A 23,289-nucleotide genomic window follows, 5' to 3' on the forward strand; every position below is an offset into this window, starting at 1 on the left:
TCAAAATAAGATGAGAAAAGGATAGATGTCTACTTTCTTGTCCCTACATTTCCAAATAATAATTTGTATACCCCTTGTGGTACAGGGAACTTACCTCAAAGACTGCTATTGAAATACTGTGAAACTACTAAATGGCATTAAATGGGGGAATAACATAGTGAGATTTTCAGTAAGGCAGAGATTCTCACTACAAAATAGAAGATGAACTTATAGGGGGCAAAGCACAGGCAGACCAGTTGAGAGGTTACTCCAATAGTCCAGGTAAGAAATGATGAGTCCTGAAACTGGGGCAATGGTAGGGTAGGAGAGAAAGAGATTTGCAAAATTTTAAAAGATAAAAGCCGGCAGAACTAAGTGGCTAACTGATGCGGAGAGTAAGAAAGAGGGAAATAAGAGAATGACCCCTAGAAAGGTCACTTACTGAGGTTAAGGAGGCCCATAAGTTTACAGATTCCATTTTAAACCTCCTAATCTGCACTGTCATATCATAGGTGTAACCCACATGTGGCTAATCGAGCACTTGACATGTGGGAAGTCTGAATTGAGATATGCTGTAGGTCTAAAGTACACACTGAATTTCAAAGACCTGGGGTAAGAAATGAATGTAAAATACCCCATTAGTAATTTTTATATCAATTACATATTGAAATGCATTTTGGATATACTGGATTAAATAAAAAATATTAAAATTAATTTCATTGTTTCTTTTACTTTTAAATTGGCTGTCAGAAAATTAAAAACTACATGTGGCTTGCATTACATTTCTTTTGCACAGCAATAATGTAATGGATTTTATATTCATGGTAAGAATTAGATAATGGCTTAAAGTAAATAAATTTTCTCAACTTGGTGGTTATATACTTTTTAAAATCCAGGAGTTGTTTTGTCATCAAATTCTAGGTATCTTTTTTGGAATTAACTTCTTCCAAACTTCTGATAACGTTGATATTCTGACTTCCTCTCATGAATCATGAATATTCTCAATGGCATCTAGAATGGTGAATCCTTTCCAGGTTTTCAATTTACTTTGGCAAGATCCATCAGAGGAATCACTATTTATGGCAGCTGTAGCCTTAAGAAATGTATTTCTTAAATAAGACTTGAAAGTTGAAATCAGTCCTTGATCCATGGCTGCAGAATGGATGTTGTGTAGTAGGCATGAATACAATATTAATCCTTGTACATCTTCATCAGAGCTTTTGCGTGACTAAATGCATTGTCAACAAGTGGTAATATTTTGAAAGGAATCTATTTTTCCTGAGCAGAAACTGGCAAAATGAATTAAAATACGCTAGGCATCAGTGGGCTTAAAATATTCAGTAAACCCTGCTGTAAACAGAGGTGCTGTCCATCCAGGCTTTGTTGTTCCATTTATAGAGCACAGGCAGAGTAGATTTATCATAATTCTTAAGGGCCCTAGAACTTCCAGAATGGTAGATGAGCACTGGCTTTATTTAAAGTCACCAGCTGCATTAGCCCCTAAGAAGAGGGTCAGGCTGTCCTTTGAAGTCTGAAGCCAGACACTGACTACTACTCTCTAGCTATGAAAGTCCCAGATGGCATTTTCTTCCAATAGAAGGCTGTTTCATCTACATTGAAGGTCTGTTGTTTAGTGTAGCCCCTTCCTCAATGATCTTAGCTGGATCTTCTGAATAACGTGCTGCAGATTCTGCATCAGCACCTGCTGCTTCACCTTGCACTCACGTTATGGGGACAGCTTCTTTCCTTAAACCTCTTGAACCAACTTCTGCTGGCTTCCAACTTTTCCTCTGCAGCTTCCTCACCTCTTAGCCTTCATAGAATTGAAGAGTTAGGGCCTTGCTCTGGATTAGGCTTTGCCTAAAGGGAATGCTGTATCTGGTTTGATCTTCTATCCAGACCACTAAAACTTTCTTCATATGAGCAACAAGGCTGTTTTGTTTTCTTCTTATTTGTGCGTTCGCTGGAGTATCACTTATAATTTTCTTCAATAATTTTTCCTTTGCATTCACAACTGGTGCAAGTGGTCTAGCTTTGAGACATGCAACTCTTCCTTTCACTTGAGCACTTAGAGGCCATTGTAGAGTTATTAATTGGCCTAATTCCACTATTGTTTGTGTCTCAGGGAATAAGGAGGCCCAAGGATAAGGAGAGATGGGGAAACAGAGCAGCAGAACATACACATTAAATTCACTGTCATATGTGGGCATGGTTCATGGTGCCTCAAAACAATGACAATAGGAACATCAAATCTCACTGATCACAGATCCTAACAGATATAAAGTTTGAAATATTGTGAGAATTACCAAAATGTGAGACAGAGACATGAAGCGAGCACACACTGTTAGAAAAATGGTGCTGACAAGCTTGCTCGACACAAGGTAGCCACCAACCTTCAATCTGTAAAAAAGGCAGTATCTGCAAAGCACAATAAAGCAAGGTGCAATGAAGTGAGGTCTGCCTGTACAGAGTCCACACGGGCTTCTTGTATGCAGGTCTGTTTTCCTAAGAAGGTTCTCCCTACTTGGGGAGGGCTAACTATAACTTCTGTACATGTGAGTAGGCCATCCTGGCCGACAAGCTTAACTTCAAGTTGTATTGTTGTTAAGCGGGCACAGTCTGGCCTCCCTCTCCTCTCCACATAAAAAAAAATGCCAATATAAGAAAAGATTGTTCTGAGGCATAGTAAGATCCTTAAACTCAACTGAAGCAGGCAGTCCAAAAGAACTGGGGAACAAATGTTTTCGGTGCCATTGCTATGTGTGTGAAGGTAGAATGGAAGGTATAAGATGATTTGAAGTGCTGGGAAGGTTCAGCTGACCCAGCTGCTCCTAAATAGTCTTTATTTAATTGTCCTCATTACTCTCTCCAACTCATTCTTGCTTTTATTGCCAACTCTAAGCCTGGAGCATCTCCATGACAACGCAGGAGAGAAGGGCTCGCATCTCCAAGGCTGACCTTCTCCTACGCATATTCTGGGATGTGGACTTCTCTACTTTCATCTGTCATTCATTATAATCACACCAGCTTTTATCTTCAAGTTGGAAAATCTATACCCCTACCATTTTTTACAGAACTTTTAGAGATTTATCTCCTCTAATTATTTTTTCACAATAAAATTTCAATAGAATCTTAGCAGTGGGGAAGAGGAGTAAACATGGGTATTCACTCCATCACCTTAAATTATAAGTTCCCTATTTAAATCTTAAATATATAGTGTTCACAAATTTTCTTAGAACCTGAGCTCTCTGAAACACCAAGATTCTCTTTCCAAAATCTGGCCACAATATGTAAACACTATGGTATCTATTACTTCCTAAACCAAATAAAGGTACCTGGAGGAAGCACTCTTTACCAAATAAAACGAAATTAAGAAACTAAAAAGTAAATAAGAAAATAAAACCACAAATACACTACAGCTTGCAAAGCATGTTGCATTCTACAAATAATTTCATTTGAAATATTAAAAAGACTTGTACCAAAACAATGAAAGAAAAGGTTATTTATCTTTCCAGGCACTTAAATTGACTCCACAAACCACCATCTTTTTATATTTTCCCAATAATAATTTTTTATTATTTACAAAAAGTAATATAAAACTAAAATTTGTAGTATATGTTATAATAAATGTATTCAATTTAAATAAGAAATTATATATAATACATAATAAAAATTTCATTCCTTATTAAAATGAGAGACAACCAGAATGTTTAAGTCAACAAAATAATTCAGTACTGTTTATAAAATTAACCCTTGACTTAACCTAGCCACACACACACACACACACACACACACACACACACAAAATCACTTTCCTCTAAGTATGTATCCATTTACCTGTAGTGTGTGTGTGTGGGGGGCAGTATTTGAAACAGGAAATGAATATTTGTTTATTCTTTAAGGACCTCCAGGGGTTATGTCGTCCAGGCCTTTGATCACTTACATAACACACACACACAAAATCACTTTCCTCTAAGTATGTATCCATTTACCTGTAGTGTGTGTGTGGGGGGGGCAGTATTTGAAACAGGAAATGAATATTTGTTTATTCTTTAAGGACCTCCAGGGGTTATGTCGTCCAGGCCTTTGATCACTTACATACCGATGATACTACTTATATACTAATGATATCACCACTTGAAGAACAAATAAACTTATCAAACTTTATATGTCTAAAACAAAACTCTCAATTCCCCCCCAAACCTACTCCTAACAACAATAAATGTAAATAACATAAATATTCACCCAGCTGTTCATGCAAAAAAACCCAAGAGCCACCCTTAATTACCCCCTTTCCTTCATTCAATCTATTAGTAAATCCTGCTGGTTCTATCTCTAAAATTATCCACTTTTTTCCATCTCCGCTGCCATGCCAATAACCCTGCAATAGCCTTCCCTGCTTTCACTCTTGCCTCCTTAGAATCTATTATCCACTCAGCAACCACCGTAAATTAGATCATGTTATTTCCTTGCTTAAAATGCTCCTTAGAGCAAAAACCTAATTCCCTACCATATCAACAAGGCCTTTTATAACCTGACCCCTTTCTGCCTCTCCATCCTCATCCCATATCACTCTTTTTCTATCTCCAGTCCATGGTGCTTCCCTAAATACATCAACTTGGTTCCTCACTTAGGAGTTTTGCATTTGCCATTCATTCCTTCTGCCTAGAAACCCTGGCTCCCCACATGACACCTGGCTATTTACATACTTGCCTTCATTGCATTCAAAGATCACCTCCTTAGAGAGACCTTTTCTTTTTTTATTTTTTGTGACTGGCCGCACTACGCTCAGCCAGTGAGCGCATTGGTCATCCCTGTATAGGATCCGAACCTGCGGCGGGAGCACCGCTGCGCTCCCAGCGCCGCACTCTCCCGAGTGCGCCACGGGGCCGGCCCAGAGAGACCTTTTCTAAGGTAGCCATTATTCTTCCAATGCTCTCTACAAATACATAGCATCTATTATAATCTAAAATTATCTTATTTGTTTACTGCCCCCTCACCCCCACCCAATATAAGTACTTTAAGGGCACAGTCTTACTTATAATTTTCTCCAATGCCTAGAAATACCAATACTTTGCAGATATTCAAAATATATTTGTTCAGTGAGTGAACAAATTGATAAACATCACTGAAGCAAGTACAGAGATTTTAATTATACTGATTTTATTTTTAATTTTTATTGCATCATAATTGATTATACATATTTTTGGGATTCAACATTGAGATATGTTGATCAAATCAATATTACTAGCATACATATTGTTACAAATTGTAATTATTCTTTATGCCCCTTGTCCAGTCTCTCACCATCCCCCTCTCCTCTCTAATTACCCTAGATTTCTTCCCTCCTTCTGAAATGATGGTTACTCTGTTGATTTGCTGCCTAGATGATATGTCCAATGCTAAGAGGTATGATCAGGTCCCCCAATATTATCATAGAGCACATGCTCCTTCTGTCACTCTGAAATGGGCTTTGTGGAGAGAGACATCCTCTTCTTTTCTTTATCTCTGCTGGTGACTCTCCTTGTGTCAATACACTCCAGTGGCCGGCGGACCATCTGCGTGGTGGTTGTGGTATCTAGCCACTTTCGTGGCAGCCATGGCTATTGTGGTGGCTGTGGTGGGCCACCTACATGGAGGTGATGTTTTCGGCACGCTCCTTGGCACTGGCAGTATGTATGGTTGTGGGGAGTGTCTGGTCCCTAGCTCCATGCCTCAGTCCCCAGGCAGGACCCAAGGTGCTGGCACGGTGTGCCTGGTTGTCAGTGGGGTGTCCGGTTCCCTTCTCCATGCCTTGGGTCCCCAGGCGGGCCCCGTGGCACTGGCTTGGTGAGCCTGGTGGTGGGAGGGGGTCTGGTCCCTGGCTCCATGCTCCGGGACCCCAGGTGGGGTCCTGAGGCACTAGTGGTGTGAGTGGTTGTGGGCGGGGTCTGGTCCCCTGTTCCATGCCTCATGTCCCCTGGCAGGCCCCAAGGTGCTGGTTGTTTACCTGGGCTGGAACTAATTTTTTTTCCTTTGGTTACTTCTAAAATGGGGGAGCTTCCTGTGGGAATGAGTACTTGAACTCTGTGGTTGAGCTAAATTGCTGCTTTGCTGCTGTTTCCCTAGGGAAGGCTTTTTGTGCAGCTCCGGGTTTAATCGTTGACCTTATAGGTACTTCTGGCTCTCCAGAGACCTGGTGCACTTGGGTTGTATAGAAACTCTGGTCTGGGCCTGAGTTTTTTCATCAAACTGCACCCCATGCAATTCTATATTCCTGATGTGGTCCTGTGCTGATTGGGGGCAGATCAGCTGTCCTTGCTGTGTCCCAGTGTTCCCCAGGTGGGCCTGTCTCCCCCGCCGCCCATGCTCCAAACACTTCCCATGGGGTGGGCCCTGTGTAGGTCCCATGTGATGACTCACCAGCCTCTGAATGGCCCCCCTTTAAAGCTGTTCTGGCTCCTCGCTCCTGTGTGGGTCCATAGGAACCCTATTAGTGATCTTGCTGTCCTGGGGGCCTCCAAGGCCCTCTTCTCCCCTGCTACCTCCAAGTAACTCCACCCGAAGGGCATAGCTGCAGCTTTTGCCGGCTCCTGCTCCATGCACTCAGCAGTTCCAACTTTAAAGAGGTTGCATCCCGAAACACTCAGAGCAGCTTTTTATTTCTCTCATCGTGGTGTCTCCCGCCTTCTTGAACTCCGTAGGTCTCTCCTCCTCTTCCCTTGATCTTCAGTGGCCCCAGCTTGGCTGATGTTGCATTTTTATTGTTGTAAATTGGTTGATTTGTGGGAGAGAGTGAGGCCAGGGACCATCTATTCTGCCATCGTGACTGGAACTCTTAATTATACTGATTCTGATTACTATAGCTTATTTTACTTTAAATTATATTAGCTTATTATAAATTATTGGTTTACTATACATAAACTGAGTTTTAACTGTACTCCAAAAGAAAAAGAAGATATGACTAAAAGCGCATAAGGGAAGAATGAAACACCACTGTGCTAAATCTTACTCATTTAGGAGAAGAATAAAGATAACACTTGTAGCAATCTTTGTGGTCTGACCGGGGGTGAGGTGGAATACATTACAGAAAAGTTATGTTAGAAAATAAAACTAGAATAATAAAAAGCACTAGGAAAAGAAGTCACTGAACCAAATGTAGAAAGGGAAAGTTGAATCAATAGCTACACCAATCCATAAATTTAATCTAACACTTTTGTATGTGATTTTCACAGTTCTCTCTCATGAAGGGAGTAAAGAAAATCTTGTTTTTTAAACTGTTTGTAGTTCACAGGTGTCACAAGTTATAACTAATGAATGTTTCCATTTTCAATGTCTTAAACATTGCTAAATACATTAGTAAGAATTTAAAGTGCTGTTCTTTCCAAGGATAAACACCAAGAAAGACCACTGTGAGTTCCATTAGAGAGGAAAGAACATTTCACCATATATTTCTATATGGTATAGCAGTTCCTCAGACATGATTTTATCTGTTGAAAATAGTTAAGAACCAAGAAACAAGCAACAAAAGTCACCAAGGAACTACTGCAGCACTAGTGTCAATGCACGAAAACATATATTCTTTATATATAGTCCCAAGGTTCTTGCTCAGAGTCTATCCACTTTCATTTTAGACCGAAATCTAATACATTTGGCCATCTAGTTTCACACTGAATGACAAACCAGAGACAGCAAATCTGAAAATGGAGAAGACAGAAAACTATTATATTAAGAGCAGATGATCTAATAGGAGGAAGGAGACTAAAACATCACCTAAAAAAAGGAGTTACAAAATCTTAGAATTAAAAATAAATTTAAAAAGCACAGCTGGCAAGATTTTATTTAAAATAGTGACAATCTTATAGAATTTCACTGCCTCTAAGACTGAGTCTGATTCTACCCAACATAGTGATACATTAACATGGCACCTAGGATAGGGGCTTGAACTCAGGTTCAAATAATGACCCCAAGTTGATAGTTCTTAATCCTGGAGTTTATGACTCGGTAGGTATTTATATTTCAATAGAACACAAGTGATTCTGGTGCACACCCAGAATGGAGAACCAGTGTCCTAGTATTCTAAGGAAAGGTGATATCATACCCAATACATTGTTTAAGAAACAAGTGAGAGTTTACTATTATCTATAACTGTTTTCAATAAAACCTACTGTTAAAAAGGTTTGGGTATGTTAGAGTAATGTAGAGTATTCACTTCGGTAGAACACTTCATCTCCCAAAAGGAGGGAGGGGACTAAATGATATACTACCAACAGCCAATCTGCTCACAGGATAACTTCTATTGAAATCATACAGATAGTATGAGTGAGTTGGAATACCCAATGCAGAATGAAATAATGGTAGAAACTAAATGAAGTTAAAGCTATGTGAAGAAAAATACCTCATTACTTAAACTAGAGTCTGGGCACCAAACTCCTCTCCACACAGCAAAATCTCCCAACAAAACTTTTACACTGATACTCACCTTTCTGAAAAATCAGAGTCTATAAATTCTCTAGCCCGTTTTCTATCACTGAAAAGAAAAAAAGATAGCATAAAAACAACACATATATAACAACTTTATTTCGTGGTTTATTATAGCTTGTCTAATTCTACACTGAATATATCCAAAGACAAAAACTAACAAATATAAAAGATGTGTACGTAATGATTGACTATAAAATCAATCTTGCCACACCCAGTATAAAGCACCATTGGGGCTAAAAATATCCTAACTCTGGTCTTCTCCAAAGGGTGCCAACACTACTGGCACAGGCTTGGTTTCAATTACAATCTTTCAAGGCCATGCAGATATCCAAGGCAGCTTGTAGATCAATGTGAGAATTTCCATAAGGACCAAACAAAGGTGGTTACAGGTGATTCTGTCATTTCACCTCATTTGATAATAAAGAAATATGTATACATATAACTCTTCTGTCTTTAATGTATGTGTGTATGTATGCATGTACATTAATATGTAAATAGTTTAAAGCACTTTGCCAGCATTGTTATTTCATTAATTCACTTATCCTTAAAGCAAGGAGATTCTTACTCAATCAAGATTTATTGTCTACTTGCTAAAATTCACATATGATAAAACCACTAGTACAGTATGTCACCATGTAAATAACTTCTAAAGCAACAAAAATTCTAAAGTGACAAAATGAGGTTTGAGTCATTTATCTTAATATTTCTTTCTCTTGTATGGAAGGATGAGGTGCTAAAATGATAAAGAGTGGAGAAAGGTTGGGTAAGGGTATTTTACACGCAAAGATGAAACATGTAACGGTTCAATACTAAAAGTAGCAAATGAGTAACATAGAAGGTGCATTGATTTAATTGTCCAGTGTTTAAAAAGAATCAAGGGAAAATTTAATAAAAATTTTAAGATCTGTGGCCTCTTTTTCCTAGTTCCTTTTCTTATTTTTAAGGAAATAGGAATTCATAAAGGAAATTCTGAGTATAGCTAACACTTAATATGTAACTCTTTTCTTATGTGTGTTAAAACAATATATAGTTTTTATATCTCCAAAGCAGCTAAATGTTATCATCATAAAACAGCCTCATTTCAGAGCTGGAAAAAGTCACATGATTCAGTTACAAGTAACTACATTGGTTTTCTCTGTTTAAAAATGGTTGCTACAGAGATGATTTATATCTAAGATACAAAATGAAATAAAATAGATGATTTTAAAAGAAAACTATTTATTTTTAAGAATTAGACTAACATAAAACAAGAACAGATGATAAGGCAGTGAAAAAAAGGTTGGAACTTTTTCTTTTTTTTAGAGAGGGTTTTTAAAAGGGTAACTTGCAATACTCTTACCCGGGAACCCAGCCAGTAGCTTCTGCTATGTGTGTCTGAGTAACCATTGCTGGTGCAGGGGTGTATGGACTCCCAATCAGAACACTTCCTGAACTGGTTAGTCTCTGTGGTGTACTTATAATCTGCAAGGTTAAGAAAAAGAAAATAATACTCTTAGTTATTAAGAAAAGCCTACCGGCAGAAAATAATGTTGACTACTAACCTACACACAACGAGGAAACCTTGCTGCCTAAAAGGCACTTAATGTCAACCATTTAAAATATAAACAAGCCTTTGATTTATTTATATCCTAGGATCTTAAAGCACAAGTATCCTGAATACTGGCACGACAACACAACACAGGTTTCAGCAAGTGAATAGGAATTTGGAAGGACAACGTTGGCAACTGACAATATTTTTTGTTTCTTTCTTTTTGTTTGGGGCAGTTGGCCAGAATGGGGATCTGACAGTGTTTAAAAAATCAAAAAGATGAAAAGCTTTCTTTGAAATTCAGGATACGAATTACAGTAGAGCTTGATTTACTAGAACCAGGGTAACAGCAAACCAGATCTTCACCGTCCATCATACGCACAAAGACACTACACAATTTGGATTACTTTACAGATGCAATTTTATCTTGTTTTTTTACAGGCATTTCCTCATGTTATCAAACACTCTTTAAAGGCATTAAAAGACTATAAAACATTCTACAATGAGGATTTATTATTCCCCATTATTAGGTATATATGGATTTTAAATTATTCTCTATTATAAATAATGCCATAATAAACATTTTTGTATAATGGTCTTCGCCTTAATTTCTATTTCCTAAGGCTAGACTAGAGAAAGGGAGTTAATGGAACCACGGATATGAACTTTAAAAAAAAGGGCTTCTTGATATGTATCACCAAATTGCATTCTAGGTCTTATCATTTTCATTGATGAAAAAAAGTTTTTTCTAAAGACATATAAATAATACAAAAAATCTGGCAGCCTAGTAATAGCTTTAAAAGTATTTTCTCAGGCTATCTTTAATTTAATTCAAATAAATAGAAATAAAGTATTTTTATTAAAAAAAAAAAAAAAAAGAGCATGCTCCAGTGAATGGGAATATTAATGAAACAAGATTGGTCTTATGTGGATAATTATTGAAGCAGATGCTGGGTACAGAGGGGTTCTATTTTTGTAAAGTTTTAAAAATGTCTATAATAGGTAGGGCAAAAACATAAATAAAATGTCCATAATAGTAACATTTAAGTCCCAATTAAAAGTGAAAAACATCTATATGGACTACATATAATTGTTAAATAAGTCTTAAAACAAAAGAAATAGTTCTATATCTATTGCCTTATGTAAGCCAAAACACTAATTTTTTTCTCCCTGATCAAATGAAACCAGTTTTTGCAGCCAGGTCTAGGTTAGGTCTTTAAGTTAGTTGCTAACTTGCTCCATACAGGACCAAAGGGAAGGATTTATAAACATTTCAAGCTTGTTATTTGCATTTGAAGGAAAGAGTCAAACAATAAACTCTGTAATATAAAAACAGTTCAGACTTAGTTACTAAAGTCTAGTCAACATTTATTCATTTACTAAGTATTTAAGAACTTTAGTTAGCTTCTGCTTGTGTTTTGACATTATGCCATTATGGGGCAAGGGAGAGGTTAGTACCTACAAATGCTTAAGAAATAATTTTAATAAGTTAATTCTATAGTTAAAAAAATAAAAATAAAAGACAATAATACTGACAGATGTCTGCAGAATTCTGATTAACTACAATATGCTGAGGGTATTAAATAAAGCACTCAGATGCTTGCCTCATAAGAAAACATGAAACTAGACCATGTGTTTGCACCTCTCATCAAATTCTGCCTTGTATTCTACATGTTTGTATTTCCCACTCCTCCACACATCTCACTTCACCTCCCCACTTCCATTTCAGTGCAGGATCTTCACAGGTAGAAAGCGTGCCTTACCAAACTATGTGCTTTGCAGGGTCTAGCACAATGCTAGGAACACTTTTGGAAAGGCACAATAAACACAAGAGTACTTCAAAAAGTTCACAGAAAAACAGAATTAAAAGATAATACAAACCTTTCCATGAACTTTGTGAAGCACACTCATATTAACTGTACTTGGTCAGAAGACCCAACTTTTAAAATAATGTTCGTTCACTGATATGCTGGAAAGGATAACATAAAATCCAATAAGAAAATATAATACAAAGGGCACAGTTCTCACCAATCACTATATCACACATTCAAATGTTCTCTATCATGCTGACCTTGGGTACTGACAGCTTCAGAAGGAAATGTGAGTATTTTATTAGTCTCTGGACTACTCTACTCCTAGAACAGAAGTCTCCAAAAAAGCTATTCTAAGCATTCCAACTTATCTTTGATATAGATTGAACTACATGCACAGTATTACTATTAAGGAATTCTTTTCCTGTATCTGCTATTAGCAGCCTGCATGCTCAGTTTTACCTAATTTAAGGGATTATACAGAAAAGGAAAAAAAAAAAAAAAAAACAAAAGTGAGGAGGAAGGGAAACAGGACATAGAGAAAAACTGGTTATCTTTATTGAAAATGACTTTGGAAAAGAACTGTTACCAGTAAAAAAAAAAAAAAAAAAAAAAAAAAAAAAAAAAAGTGAGGAGGAAGGGAAACAGGACATAGAGAAAAACTGGTTATCTTTATTGAAAATGACTTTGGAAAAGAACTGTTACCAGTATATTCTAGTTTCTTTTTTCTTCCTCAACATCAGATTGTCAGCTGACACTCTTTGCTGATCTGAGAGTGACAAGCAACACACTACTCCTTTCTCCTAGCAGACCCTGATACAAAGTAATTCCTTAATAAACATTTCCCAACTAAACAAATTGGAGGGATGGTAGAATTGGAAGACAAGTTTCAAGTGCATGTGAGATGCTATGAGTTCCTAAAAGTAGGATAACAGAGCCTTAAGAAACAAAACCAAGGGAAAGTCTTGATCAATCACTTAAAATAGGAAAATTAATTTATAGGGGTGATGAGCCAGACATGCTTTATAATCCTGACCTAAACAGTGAAATCCAAAATTAAAATTAGAAGTAAAAACATACTTCTAATATTCAGTTGATATGATAAGGAAAATGAGTTTTAAATTTCAGAGCCCTGCGGCAGGCTGGTTAGCCCAGTTGGTTAGAGTGGTGTCGATAATACCAAGGTCCAGGGTTTGATCAAGGTTACTGGCCAGCCAATCAAAAATAAAATAAAAAATAAATAAAAAATTAATTTCAGAGGCCCCACCAGAAAAAAGAATCCAGACATCCTTAATTTAGACATAATCATGTGGTTTCTCTGACAACAGGTTAGCTGGGCTGTGAAAATCTGATAGGGATCGAATGGCACTCTGCAGATTTTCTGCCTTCAGTTGACATACTTTATGTACTACTGCCATCTACAGTTGGAAAAAGCAAGAGTGTGTGTGTACTCTGAAGGGGAAAAGAATCTACATAATTATAAAGTACTATATTTAAAGGACTCCATTATTTGACAAAATTTTGGTTTTCACTATAACTATGCAAATTTAAAAAATTTTTCCTATCATTTTTTATTTTACTTATTTTTAATTGCATATGTATGTCTGTTTTTCAGTACATGCATATACTACACACTGATTCATTTAGGGTAGATAACATAGCTTTATACCTCTTAATCTGCCCCTTTCTTTTCCCTCTCCCTGCCCCCTCTTCCCCTTCCAGCCTCTGGTAACCATTATTCTACTCTGTACTTCTATAAGAACCACCTTTTTTTTTTTTTCCTTCAGATTCCACATATGAGTGAGATCATGTGGTATTTGTTTTTCTGTGCCTGGCTTACTTACTTCACTTAACAGGAAGGTCTCTAGTTCCATCAGTTGCTGCGAGTGGCAGGATTTCACTTTACTTACAAACAGTATTCCATTGTGTAAAGCCTTGGGTTGAACGTCCCCCCAAAACTTAATCCCCACTGTAACTGTTGAGGGTGGGAAATCCTACTATGGTAATTGAAAGGTGGTGCCTTGAAGAGGTCATCAGATTCTAGGACCAGGCCATAGTGAATGGATTAATAATGGTGGTTATGGGTGTGGTTTGGAGTGCTTCAAAAAGAAGAGTTAATAAGGAGGTTAGTCTCTCTCTGCTCCCCCATTTTCTGCCATGTGAGATCCCTGGCATTACTGTAAAGCCACCACCAAAGAAGATTCACAGAGGTGTTCCCTGGACTTTGGACTTCTTAGCCTCTGAAACTGTAAGCAATAAATATCATTTCCTTTATAAATCACCCAGTTCTAAGTATTTTGTTATAAGCAACAGAAACGGACTAATACATGCATATATACCAGTTTTGGGTTTTTTTTTTTCATCCATTCATCCGTTGATGGGCATTTAGGTTGATTCCATCTCTTGGCTATTATGAATAGTGCTGCAATGAACATTGGACTGCAGGTGTCCCTTCAATATATTGATTTCATTTCCTTCAAGTATATACCCACTGGTGGGATTGTGGGGTTATAAGGTAGTTACAGTTTTAGTTCTCCGAGTGTTGTGGATTGAATTATGTCCCCCCCAAATTCACTGAAGCTTGAGTTGTGTCCTCCAGCTCCCACTGTGACTGTTAAGAGGGTGAGAAATCCTATTACAGTAATTGAAAGGTGGAGCCTTGAAGAGGTGATTAGATTGTAGAACCACGCCCTAGTGAATGGATTAAAAATGGTGGTCAGGAGCGTGGTTCTTGGGCTTTAAAAGGGGAGCATGAAAAGTCTGTTGCTCTCTCTGTTCCACCATTTTTGCAATGTGATACCCTGCCATAACTGTCACCACCACCAAGGCCTTCGCCAACTGTATTCCCTGGACTTTGCACTTCCCAGCCTCAGAAACTGTAAGCAATAAATTTTGTTTTCTTATAAATCACCCAGTTCCAAGTATTTTGTTATAAGCAACAGAAACAGACTAATACACTGAAGAACCTCCATACTGTTTCCTACAATGGCTGTACCTATTTACATTCCCACCAACAATGTAGGAGAGTTCTCTTTTCTTTGCATTCTCACCAGTATTTGCTATTTTATATCTTTTTGATAACTACCATTCTAACTACAGTAAGATGATATCTCGTTGTGCTTTTAATTTGCATTTCCCTGATGAGTAATGATATTGAGCATTTTTTCATGCACCTGTTGGCCATTTGTAAGTCTTCCTTTGAGAAATGTCTGTTCAAGTCCTTTGTGCATTTCTTAATTGGATAATTTGAGGTTTTTCGCTATTGAGTTGTTTGAGTTTCCTATATATTCTGGATATTAGCCCCTTGTTTGATGTGTAGTTTGCAAACACTTTCTCTCATCCTGCCTTTTCACTTTGTTGATTTTGTCCTTTACTGCACAGAAGCTTTTTAGTCTGACGTAGTACCATTTGTTTACCTTTGCTTTAATTGCCTGTGCCACTGCAGTCTTGTTCAAAAAAGCACTGCCCATTTCATGTAGTGTTTCTCCTATCATTTTTTTCTAGTAGCTTCATAGTTTTGGATTTTAAATTTAGGTCTTTAGGCCCTGTTGAGCTGAACTTTGTGTGTGGTGAGAGACAGGGGTCTAGTTTCAATCTTTTGCATGTGGATATCCAGTTTTCTCAAAAGGATTTATTGAACAGGTTATCATCTCCTCAGTGTATGTTTTTGACACCTTTGTCAAAAACCAGTTGGCTACAGATGTATGAGTTTACTTTTAGGTTCTCTATTCCATTCCATTAGTCAATTTGTCTGTTTTTACACCAATACCATGCTGTTTTGGTTACTATAGCTTTACAGTATATTTTGAAGTCAAGTAGTGTGATACCTTCAACTTGTGTTCTTTTTATTTAAGAGTGCTTTGGCCAAACAAGGTCTTTTGTAGTTCAATGTAAATTTTAAGACTGTTTTTTCTATTTCTGCGAAAAATGTCATTGGTATTTTGGTAGACATTGCATTGAATCTGTAGACTGTTTTGAGTAATATGGACATTTTGATAATATTAGTTCTTCCAACCATGAACAAGGGATATATTTCCATTTATTTGTGTCTTCTTCAATTTATTTCACCAATGTTTTATAATTTTCATTGTAGAGGTCTTTTGCCCCCTTAGTTCAATTTACACCTAAGTATTTCATTTTTTTGGTAGTACTCTGAATGGGATTAATTTCTTGACTTCTTCAGATGTTTTGTTATTGGTATATAGGAACACTATTGATTTTTGTGTGCTGATTTTATATCTTGCCACTTTACTGAATTCATTTATTAGTTCTAGTAATTTTTTGGTGTAGTCTTTAGGGTTTTCTATGTATATGATCATGTCATCTGTAAATAGGGATAGTATGACTTCCTCCTTTCTGACTTGGATGCCCTTTATTGCTTTCTCCTGCCTTACTGCACTGGCTAGAACTTCCAGCACTATGTTGAAAAGGAGTGGAGAAAGTGAGCGTCCTTGTTCCAGGTCTTAGAGGAAAAGCTTTCAATTTTTGTCCCTTCAGTATGATATTAGCTGTGACTTTGTCATATATGGCCTTTACTGTATTGAAGCGCAATCCTTCTATACCCAATTTGTTGAGTTTTTTAGTAATAAAGGGCGTTGGACTTTATCAAATACTTTTTCTGCATCTATTGATATGATCAAAATTTTTTCCCCTCATTCTATTGATGTGATGTATTGCATTTATTGATTTGCATATGTTGAACCATCCTCGCATCCCTGGGATAAATCACACTTGGTCATAGTGAATAATCTTTTTAAAGTTTTGTTGGATTTGATTTGTTTAGGATTTTTGCATATATGTTCATCAGGGATGTTGGTCTGTAGTTTTTGTTGTTGTTGTGCCTTTTTCTGGTTTCAGTATGAGGGTAATGCTGGCCTCACAGAATAATTTGGAAGTATTCCCTTTTCAATTTTTGGAAGAGTCTGAGAAGAACTGGTTTAGTTCTTTTTAAATGTTTGGTAGAATTTGGCAGTGAACCTGTCTGGTCCAGGGGTTTTCTGTTGGGAAATTTTTTACTACTGCTTTGATCTCATTACTCATAGTGGTCTAAATAGGTTTTCTAATTCTTCATGATTCAACGTTGGTAAGTTGTACATGCCCACAAATTTATCCATTTCTTCCAGGTTTTCCAGTTTGGTAACTTATAGTTGTTTGTGATAGTCTCTTACGATCTTTTGTATTTCTGCGATATCAGTTGTCATGTCTCCTATTTCATTTTTTATTTTATTTATTTAATTATTCTCTTATTTATTTGTTAGTCTAGCTAAAGGTTTATAGATTTTATCTTTTTGAAAAACCAACTCTGTTTCATTGCTTTTGTATATAGTTTTTTAATCCCTAATTCATTTATTTCTGCTCTTTCTTATTTCTCTCCTTTTACTAATTTTGGATTTGATTTGTTCTTGTTTTTCTAGTTCTTTGAGTTGTAACATTAGGTTTTTTATTTGAAGTCTTTCTACTTTTTTCATGTAGGCAATTTATTCATATAAACTTCCCTCTTAACTTTGCTGCATCCCATAGGTCGTGGTGTGTTGTGGTTTCATTTTCATTTGTCTCCAGGAAGGAATTTTTAATTTCTTTTAAAATTTCTTCTTTCACCCATTTGTTGTTTAATTCCCATCTTTTTGTACAGTTTCCAATGTCCTTTCTATTATTGATTTCTAGTTTTATTCTATTGTGGTCAGACAAGATAGTTCATATGATTTTAATTTTTAAAAATATATCGAGACTTGTTTTGTGACCTAACACGTGTGCCGCTGAAAAGAATGTGTATTCTGCAGCTATTGGATGAAATGTTCTATAAATGTCCATTAGGTATAAACGGTCTAGAGTTGAGATTAACTATGATGTTTCTCGGTAAATTTTCTGTCTGGATGATCTGTCATCTGCTGACAGTGGGGTATGAAAGTCCTCAACCATTATTGTGTTTCATCCATTAGGTCTAGTAATATTTGCTTTATATATCTAGGTGCTCCAGTGTTAGGTGCATACATACTTGAATTGTTATATCCTCTTGTTGAACTGATCCATTTATCATTATATAATTCCTTATATTTTTTTACTTTCCTTGGCTTAGAGTTTACTTTGCTGGCCCAGGAAATGGGATAGTACACTCTATAGTGATTTTTTTTTCTTTTTTGCCAGTGGTCACAACACCCTTCTACACCACAGACTCCAAATCTTTAAGTTCTGCTTTCCTTTGGATGATAAATTCCATGTTTAGTTCGTTTCTTTCTTTTTTTTTTAAAATTTTTTTGAAAGATGACCAGTAAGAGGATCTTAACCCTTGACTTGGTGTTATCAGCACCACACTCTCCTTAAGTTCTGCTTTCCTTTGGATGATAAATTCCATGTTTAGTTCGTTTCTTTCTTTTTTTTTTTAAATTTTTTTGAAAGATGACCAGTAAGAGGATCTTAACCCTTGACTTGGTGTTATCAGCACCACACTCTCCCCTTTTTTTTTTGGCTGATCCTAAGGTTTACAGTAACTGGGTTAGTAGTATACTAACTAAAAAGTATGACTACTTTTTCTCAGAACTGAACTGTGTAAGGGCTTACATGCACATTATTTCAAACTCACAACGGGAAGAAAAATGATATGTTTCTAAAAGAGAAGTTCAAGTTTGAGCCATCGCAGCATCAACTAAAATACCAATAGAAAATAGTGTCTCAAAATAGAGGAGTACTGTAAGGGTCAGACTCGTAATAGTTTGAGTATGTTTAATTTTAGTGTTTATATAATCACATTTCAAAATACAGACTTTAAAGGCAGGTACCTTATCACATGTGCACCTATTATAGTGGCTAGGGAGGGGCTAATACTTAGCATATGTTTGAAAATATACCCTGAGCTACCTTGAAATGGGGTCATTTATGTGAACTTATGTCAGTATGAGATGTGGAGCTAGATTACATTCCTCACATACTTACAGTAAATTGTGTTGCATCTTTAGCTTGAATTCTGCAGATGATTAAAAGTCCTCCACTGACTAAGGAAAATGTCGTGTCTTAAAGTCTTAAAGACTTTCTGAAACTATTATGTATGTTTAAAGATATTTTTGTCTAAATAACTTTGTATTAACATAGTCTGCTGTGCTGTACGTTATGGGCAAAATTTATCTTAATTGCTCTATGGATGAGAAGATACAAACACTGACAATGAAGTTATTGTTTAAGCACTTTTGCTTATGGTGGGTGAGGTCATTTAAATTAGGCATAGTTTTATTAATTTATTTTAGCGGCTGGCTGTTATGGGGATCTGAACCCATGACCTTGCTGTTATAAGGCTGCACTCTAACCAACTGAGCTAACAAGCTAGCCTTTTTTCTTTCTTTCCTAAATTAGGCATAGTTTTATTAATTTATTTTAGCGGCTGGCTGTTATGGGGATCTGAACCCAGGACCTTGCTGTTATAAGGCTGCACTCTAACCAACTGAGCTAACAAGCTAACCTTTTTTCTTTCTTTCTTAACCAACTGAGCTAACAAGCTAGCCTTTTTTCTTTCTTTCCTTTTTTTTATAATTAGGTATAGTTTTAAAGTACCAAAATTGAATGCAACTTTGTTTATAAATAAGGCATTCTGAAAGTACTACATATCAAGCTCTAGCATAATTAATAAATGCATTTAAAGAAACAGTTAAATATTTCCCATTTTTTGTCCACTATTTCCACCGCTAAAGATGAAAATGAATTGGCATATGGTTTTTTCCCCAAATGTCCTTCAGAGGAAAGAGTTTCAAATCAATAGCTCCAGAAATAGATTTACTGTTGGGTTATACATTTAATTTATATGAGAATACAGAGTTTAGAATAATAGGATTATTCTATACAAGAAAAAGAAAAAAGGAGAAAGATATAAAATATAACAGATTTCAAATCAATTTAAACAATTAAAAACAAGAGAAGCCTCACATAGGAAACAAAACCCTTAATATTGGACATCCAGAATCCATAGATTCAAATACCCGAAAATTAAACATTGAAGAGAACAATACCTTTCTTTTCTTCAAGACTTAGTTACATTCAGATAAAAAAATAAATAAAATTTTTATAAAGGTGACTGAGATGAACTGAAATTAACTGTAATATTTGACTAAATATCTTTACTATAATTATCCTTTAAATTAGTCTTGTCTAAACAAAGTTTCAATTCTAAAATCTGATGATTTTCTTACCATTTGGGGTCCAACATTCACATTTACTGGTCCTAAGGTTTTTGGTAAAATCTTTGTTGGTGAGTTGGTGCTGGAAACTGGAAATGCTACAAATGAAACGTTACCTGAAATGATACCAAAACATTAAGTTAGTTTCTGTAGTATCAAGGCCATCTTCTATTTATATACACCCACAGTCCTAACTGATTATACAAAAGTAATTTATAGTTATCTTAAGAAGCATAATATAAACAAGACGCCTTACTGAAAAGCCATACTAATGATTGCTTTGTTGTAGTGAATACAATTATTTCTGCTGAATAATCTTATCTATATTTTACAGGGAATCTGTAAAATAAATAGTTCCAGTCTATTTGATAATGAACTACTGGACTTTTAGTTGGTCTTTTAGAAGAAAAAAATATTTAGAGAATACATAAGGCAAATCATAGTTCACATCAGAGTTGAGATAAAGTTTGATCTTTAACAGACATCATAGAAAAAGTATAAACATAACACAAAAAGTAAAATAAGTACTTGAATTTCTTTATAGTATAACATACTAAGAATTAATATATTTTCAAAACGTCAAATTGGTAGTATTTGGGGGTTTTATAATATTAGGTAAAAAACACGATGCTAACTAGTTATTGATATTGGAAATAGTAGGATGTGTACAGAGTTTAAGTGATTTCAACATTTTAAATTTCAAATTAATGTATCTACCAAGAAAACTCCCCCCAAAATGAAAAGCCAACCAATTACTTTCTGAACTAAAATATCAACTACTTAACTCATCTGGACAAACTTCATCTTATCAATGTTTCTCATAGAAGACAACAGTGCAATCAAATATAACAAAGGAGATCACCCAGGAAGTATATGAAAGAGAGGCAATATTGAAACGTTGGAGAAAACCAACATTTATGAGAACTAGAAAGACATCTCTTTCTAAGTTATTTTCTTCAGATGGCCCCATCCTTACTCTTCCAAAGCTTGACCACACTCTTTAATCCCATTCCCTAACCTCCTAATTCTCAGTAGATACCCACATCTCCTGCAGTAAGGAAATCAGGCCATCAGGCAAAATTACATCTCATCCTCCTTGACCTGTGAATTTATCTGCATCCTCACATATTTCTACTTATTTCTCTCCAAATGGAAATATTCCTCATTCTCATATAAATTACTTCTTTCATCTCTGCTCTGCACTTTCTGTCTCCTCAGGGATCTGACCCATTAATTATCTACTCTGTGTCCTGAGTTTTCAACTATTACATTGGTTCCTTCCTTTCAGTTTCTCTGCCCACTTGACATTACAGATCATTCTTCCTCAAATTCCACATTTTAAAATCAAATTCTTTATCTTTCTCCTACCCACTCAGCAAGGCCTAGTACCAAACGTGTTTCCCCTTCATGTTCTCACCCTTGATCTATAACTGATCTTTGTATATGATCAGCATCCACCTTGTGACCCAATCTAGAAATAATCTTTATTCAACTGCCCACTCATTCAATCAACCACCATTTCCTACTTCTTATTTCCTTACTCTGGTTCCTTTATGCCACTGGCACTTGTTTAATTTGGAACTTTATCTTATCTGCTTTGAATATAGTTACCCTCTAACTCAGTGGTTCACAATCCTGGCTGTGCCATGGAATCACCCGGGAAGCAATAAACAATACCAACGCCTAGGTTCTAACCCCAGAGCTGCTGATATAAGCTGATCTGGGTGAAACTGGGCATCAGACTGTTAAATGTTCTTCAGATGGTTCCAGTGTGCAGCCAGGGCTGAGCACCACTGCTCTTACTGGATATCCTACCTCAAATAGCTTTCCAAAGCCTCTGTCACCTTCTCCTTAAAAGCTCTCCCCAGCCTCTGTGCTCTAGGCCCTAGATATCCCTCTTCTGGCTTCTCATAAACCTCTTATTATTTAATTCTACTTTAAGTGGGCTATGTCTCTCTGCTTTGTATCTTAGCATCTTGTTTAGTCTCTGGCACAAAATAAATGCAAAAAATTATAAAAACTGTTTGATTAGCACAGATGGGAGTTATTACCTTTCCTAATCCAGATGTCAAACTTCCTGTAATACAGTCTAAATTACATCCTTTGTTATTTTCAACCAGGACTGTAACTCGTAGTGAGCTTGAAATAAATTTAAACACCAGGTCCTTTATTTTGTTTTGAAAACATGACTGAACAACTGATAGATATTATCAAATAAAGTTTCTCTATCCTGTAATTGCAAATGAATTTTTTTCATATAAAATGCATACCTTATCAATTGCTAAAGATTTAGGATATTATCAAAACTACTCAAATATGGTTATTTACCTGTTTAAGAATCCACTTAAGTGGAGAAAACTAATCTGTGATTCTGCGGGGAACAGCAGCTATGTAACTGTTAGACATGTTCCACAAACTCAGTCCCAGGCGGAAGAGGAACATACCACAGATCCATGTAAGAAAGAACACAGCCCTGAAAAGGCCTGGCTCTCTTATGCTAGTTTTTAAAAATGACTTTAATGCTGCTGAGTGTTTACGATGAGATCATCTCTGCTACACTATGTTATAGGCAAAAATAAAAAAACTTTCAAAAAACAGTGAAGCAAGCAAGGGCCGGCCCGGTGGCGCACTGGAGAGTGCGCTGCTTGGGAGCGCGGGGGCGCTCCCGCCGAGGGTTTGGATCCCATGTGGAGACCGGTTCCCGCTCACTGGCTGAGCGTGGTGCAGGCGCAACACCCGAGGCTTGCGATCCCGTTGCCGGTCCCTGATACGGGCGCGACACCGAGGGTTGCAATCCCGTTACCGGTCAGTAAGAAAAGACAAAAAGGAAAAAAAAAAACAAAAAAAAAAACAGTGAAGCAAGAAACACAGAAAAAGATAATTAAGATTAGGGAACAGATTGACACTTTAAAACCTAACACTAAAGGAAAATTGAGACTTCAAAACTTCAGTCAAAATAAAAAGAAAAGCATTAAAGCCAGAACTGTCATACTAGTTAATACCAAAAGAATTTAAAGGGAACTTAATACATTTGAGAAATTGATTCTAAAGTCTTTCTAGAAGAGTAAAAGCAGAGAATAACCAAGAAAACTTTGAAAAAAAGGAATATGGGGAAGTGGAGAACTTTAGTCTAACAGATTTCAAAAGTATTACAAAGTTACAGTAATTGAAATAATGTGCTATTAGCAAAGCAGATAAAAAGAAATTAAAGTCCAAAAATTATTTCATTTAAATATGAAAATTTTGCACATGGTAAAAGCAGCATTCCAAACCAATGGAGAAAGAGGATTATTTAAATGATACTGGGACAAGAGATTGTCCATTTGGATACAAGAAACCTTAGATT

General features: G+C 36.3%; 1 protein-coding gene across 1 annotated transcript in view; it reads right to left on the reverse strand.

The window, feature by feature from the left end:
- The window catches only part of TFDP2 (transcription factor Dp-2 (E2F dimerization partner 2)), a 128,413-nt gene that overhangs the window by 24,237 nt on the left and 80,887 nt on the right, over positions 1 to 23,289 (reverse strand). The window contains exons 3-5 of the mRNA XM_008577591.1: positions 19,956 to 20,059; positions 9,782 to 9,903; positions 8,441 to 8,488 (exon numbers count right to left, since the gene is read on the reverse strand). Coding sequence (XP_008575813.1) covers positions 8,441 to 8,488; positions 9,782 to 9,903; positions 19,956 to 20,059 — 274 coding nt within the window. The remainder of the gene's footprint in view (positions 1 to 8,440; positions 8,489 to 9,781; positions 9,904 to 19,955; positions 20,060 to 23,289) is intronic.

Source organism: Galeopterus variegatus, unplaced genomic scaffold (assembly GCF_000696425.1).
Source record: "Galeopterus variegatus unplaced genomic scaffold, G_variegatus-3.0.2 Scaffold1548, whole genome shotgun sequence".
Classification (NCBI taxonomy): Eukaryota; Metazoa; Chordata; class Mammalia; order Dermoptera; family Cynocephalidae; genus Galeopterus; species Galeopterus variegatus.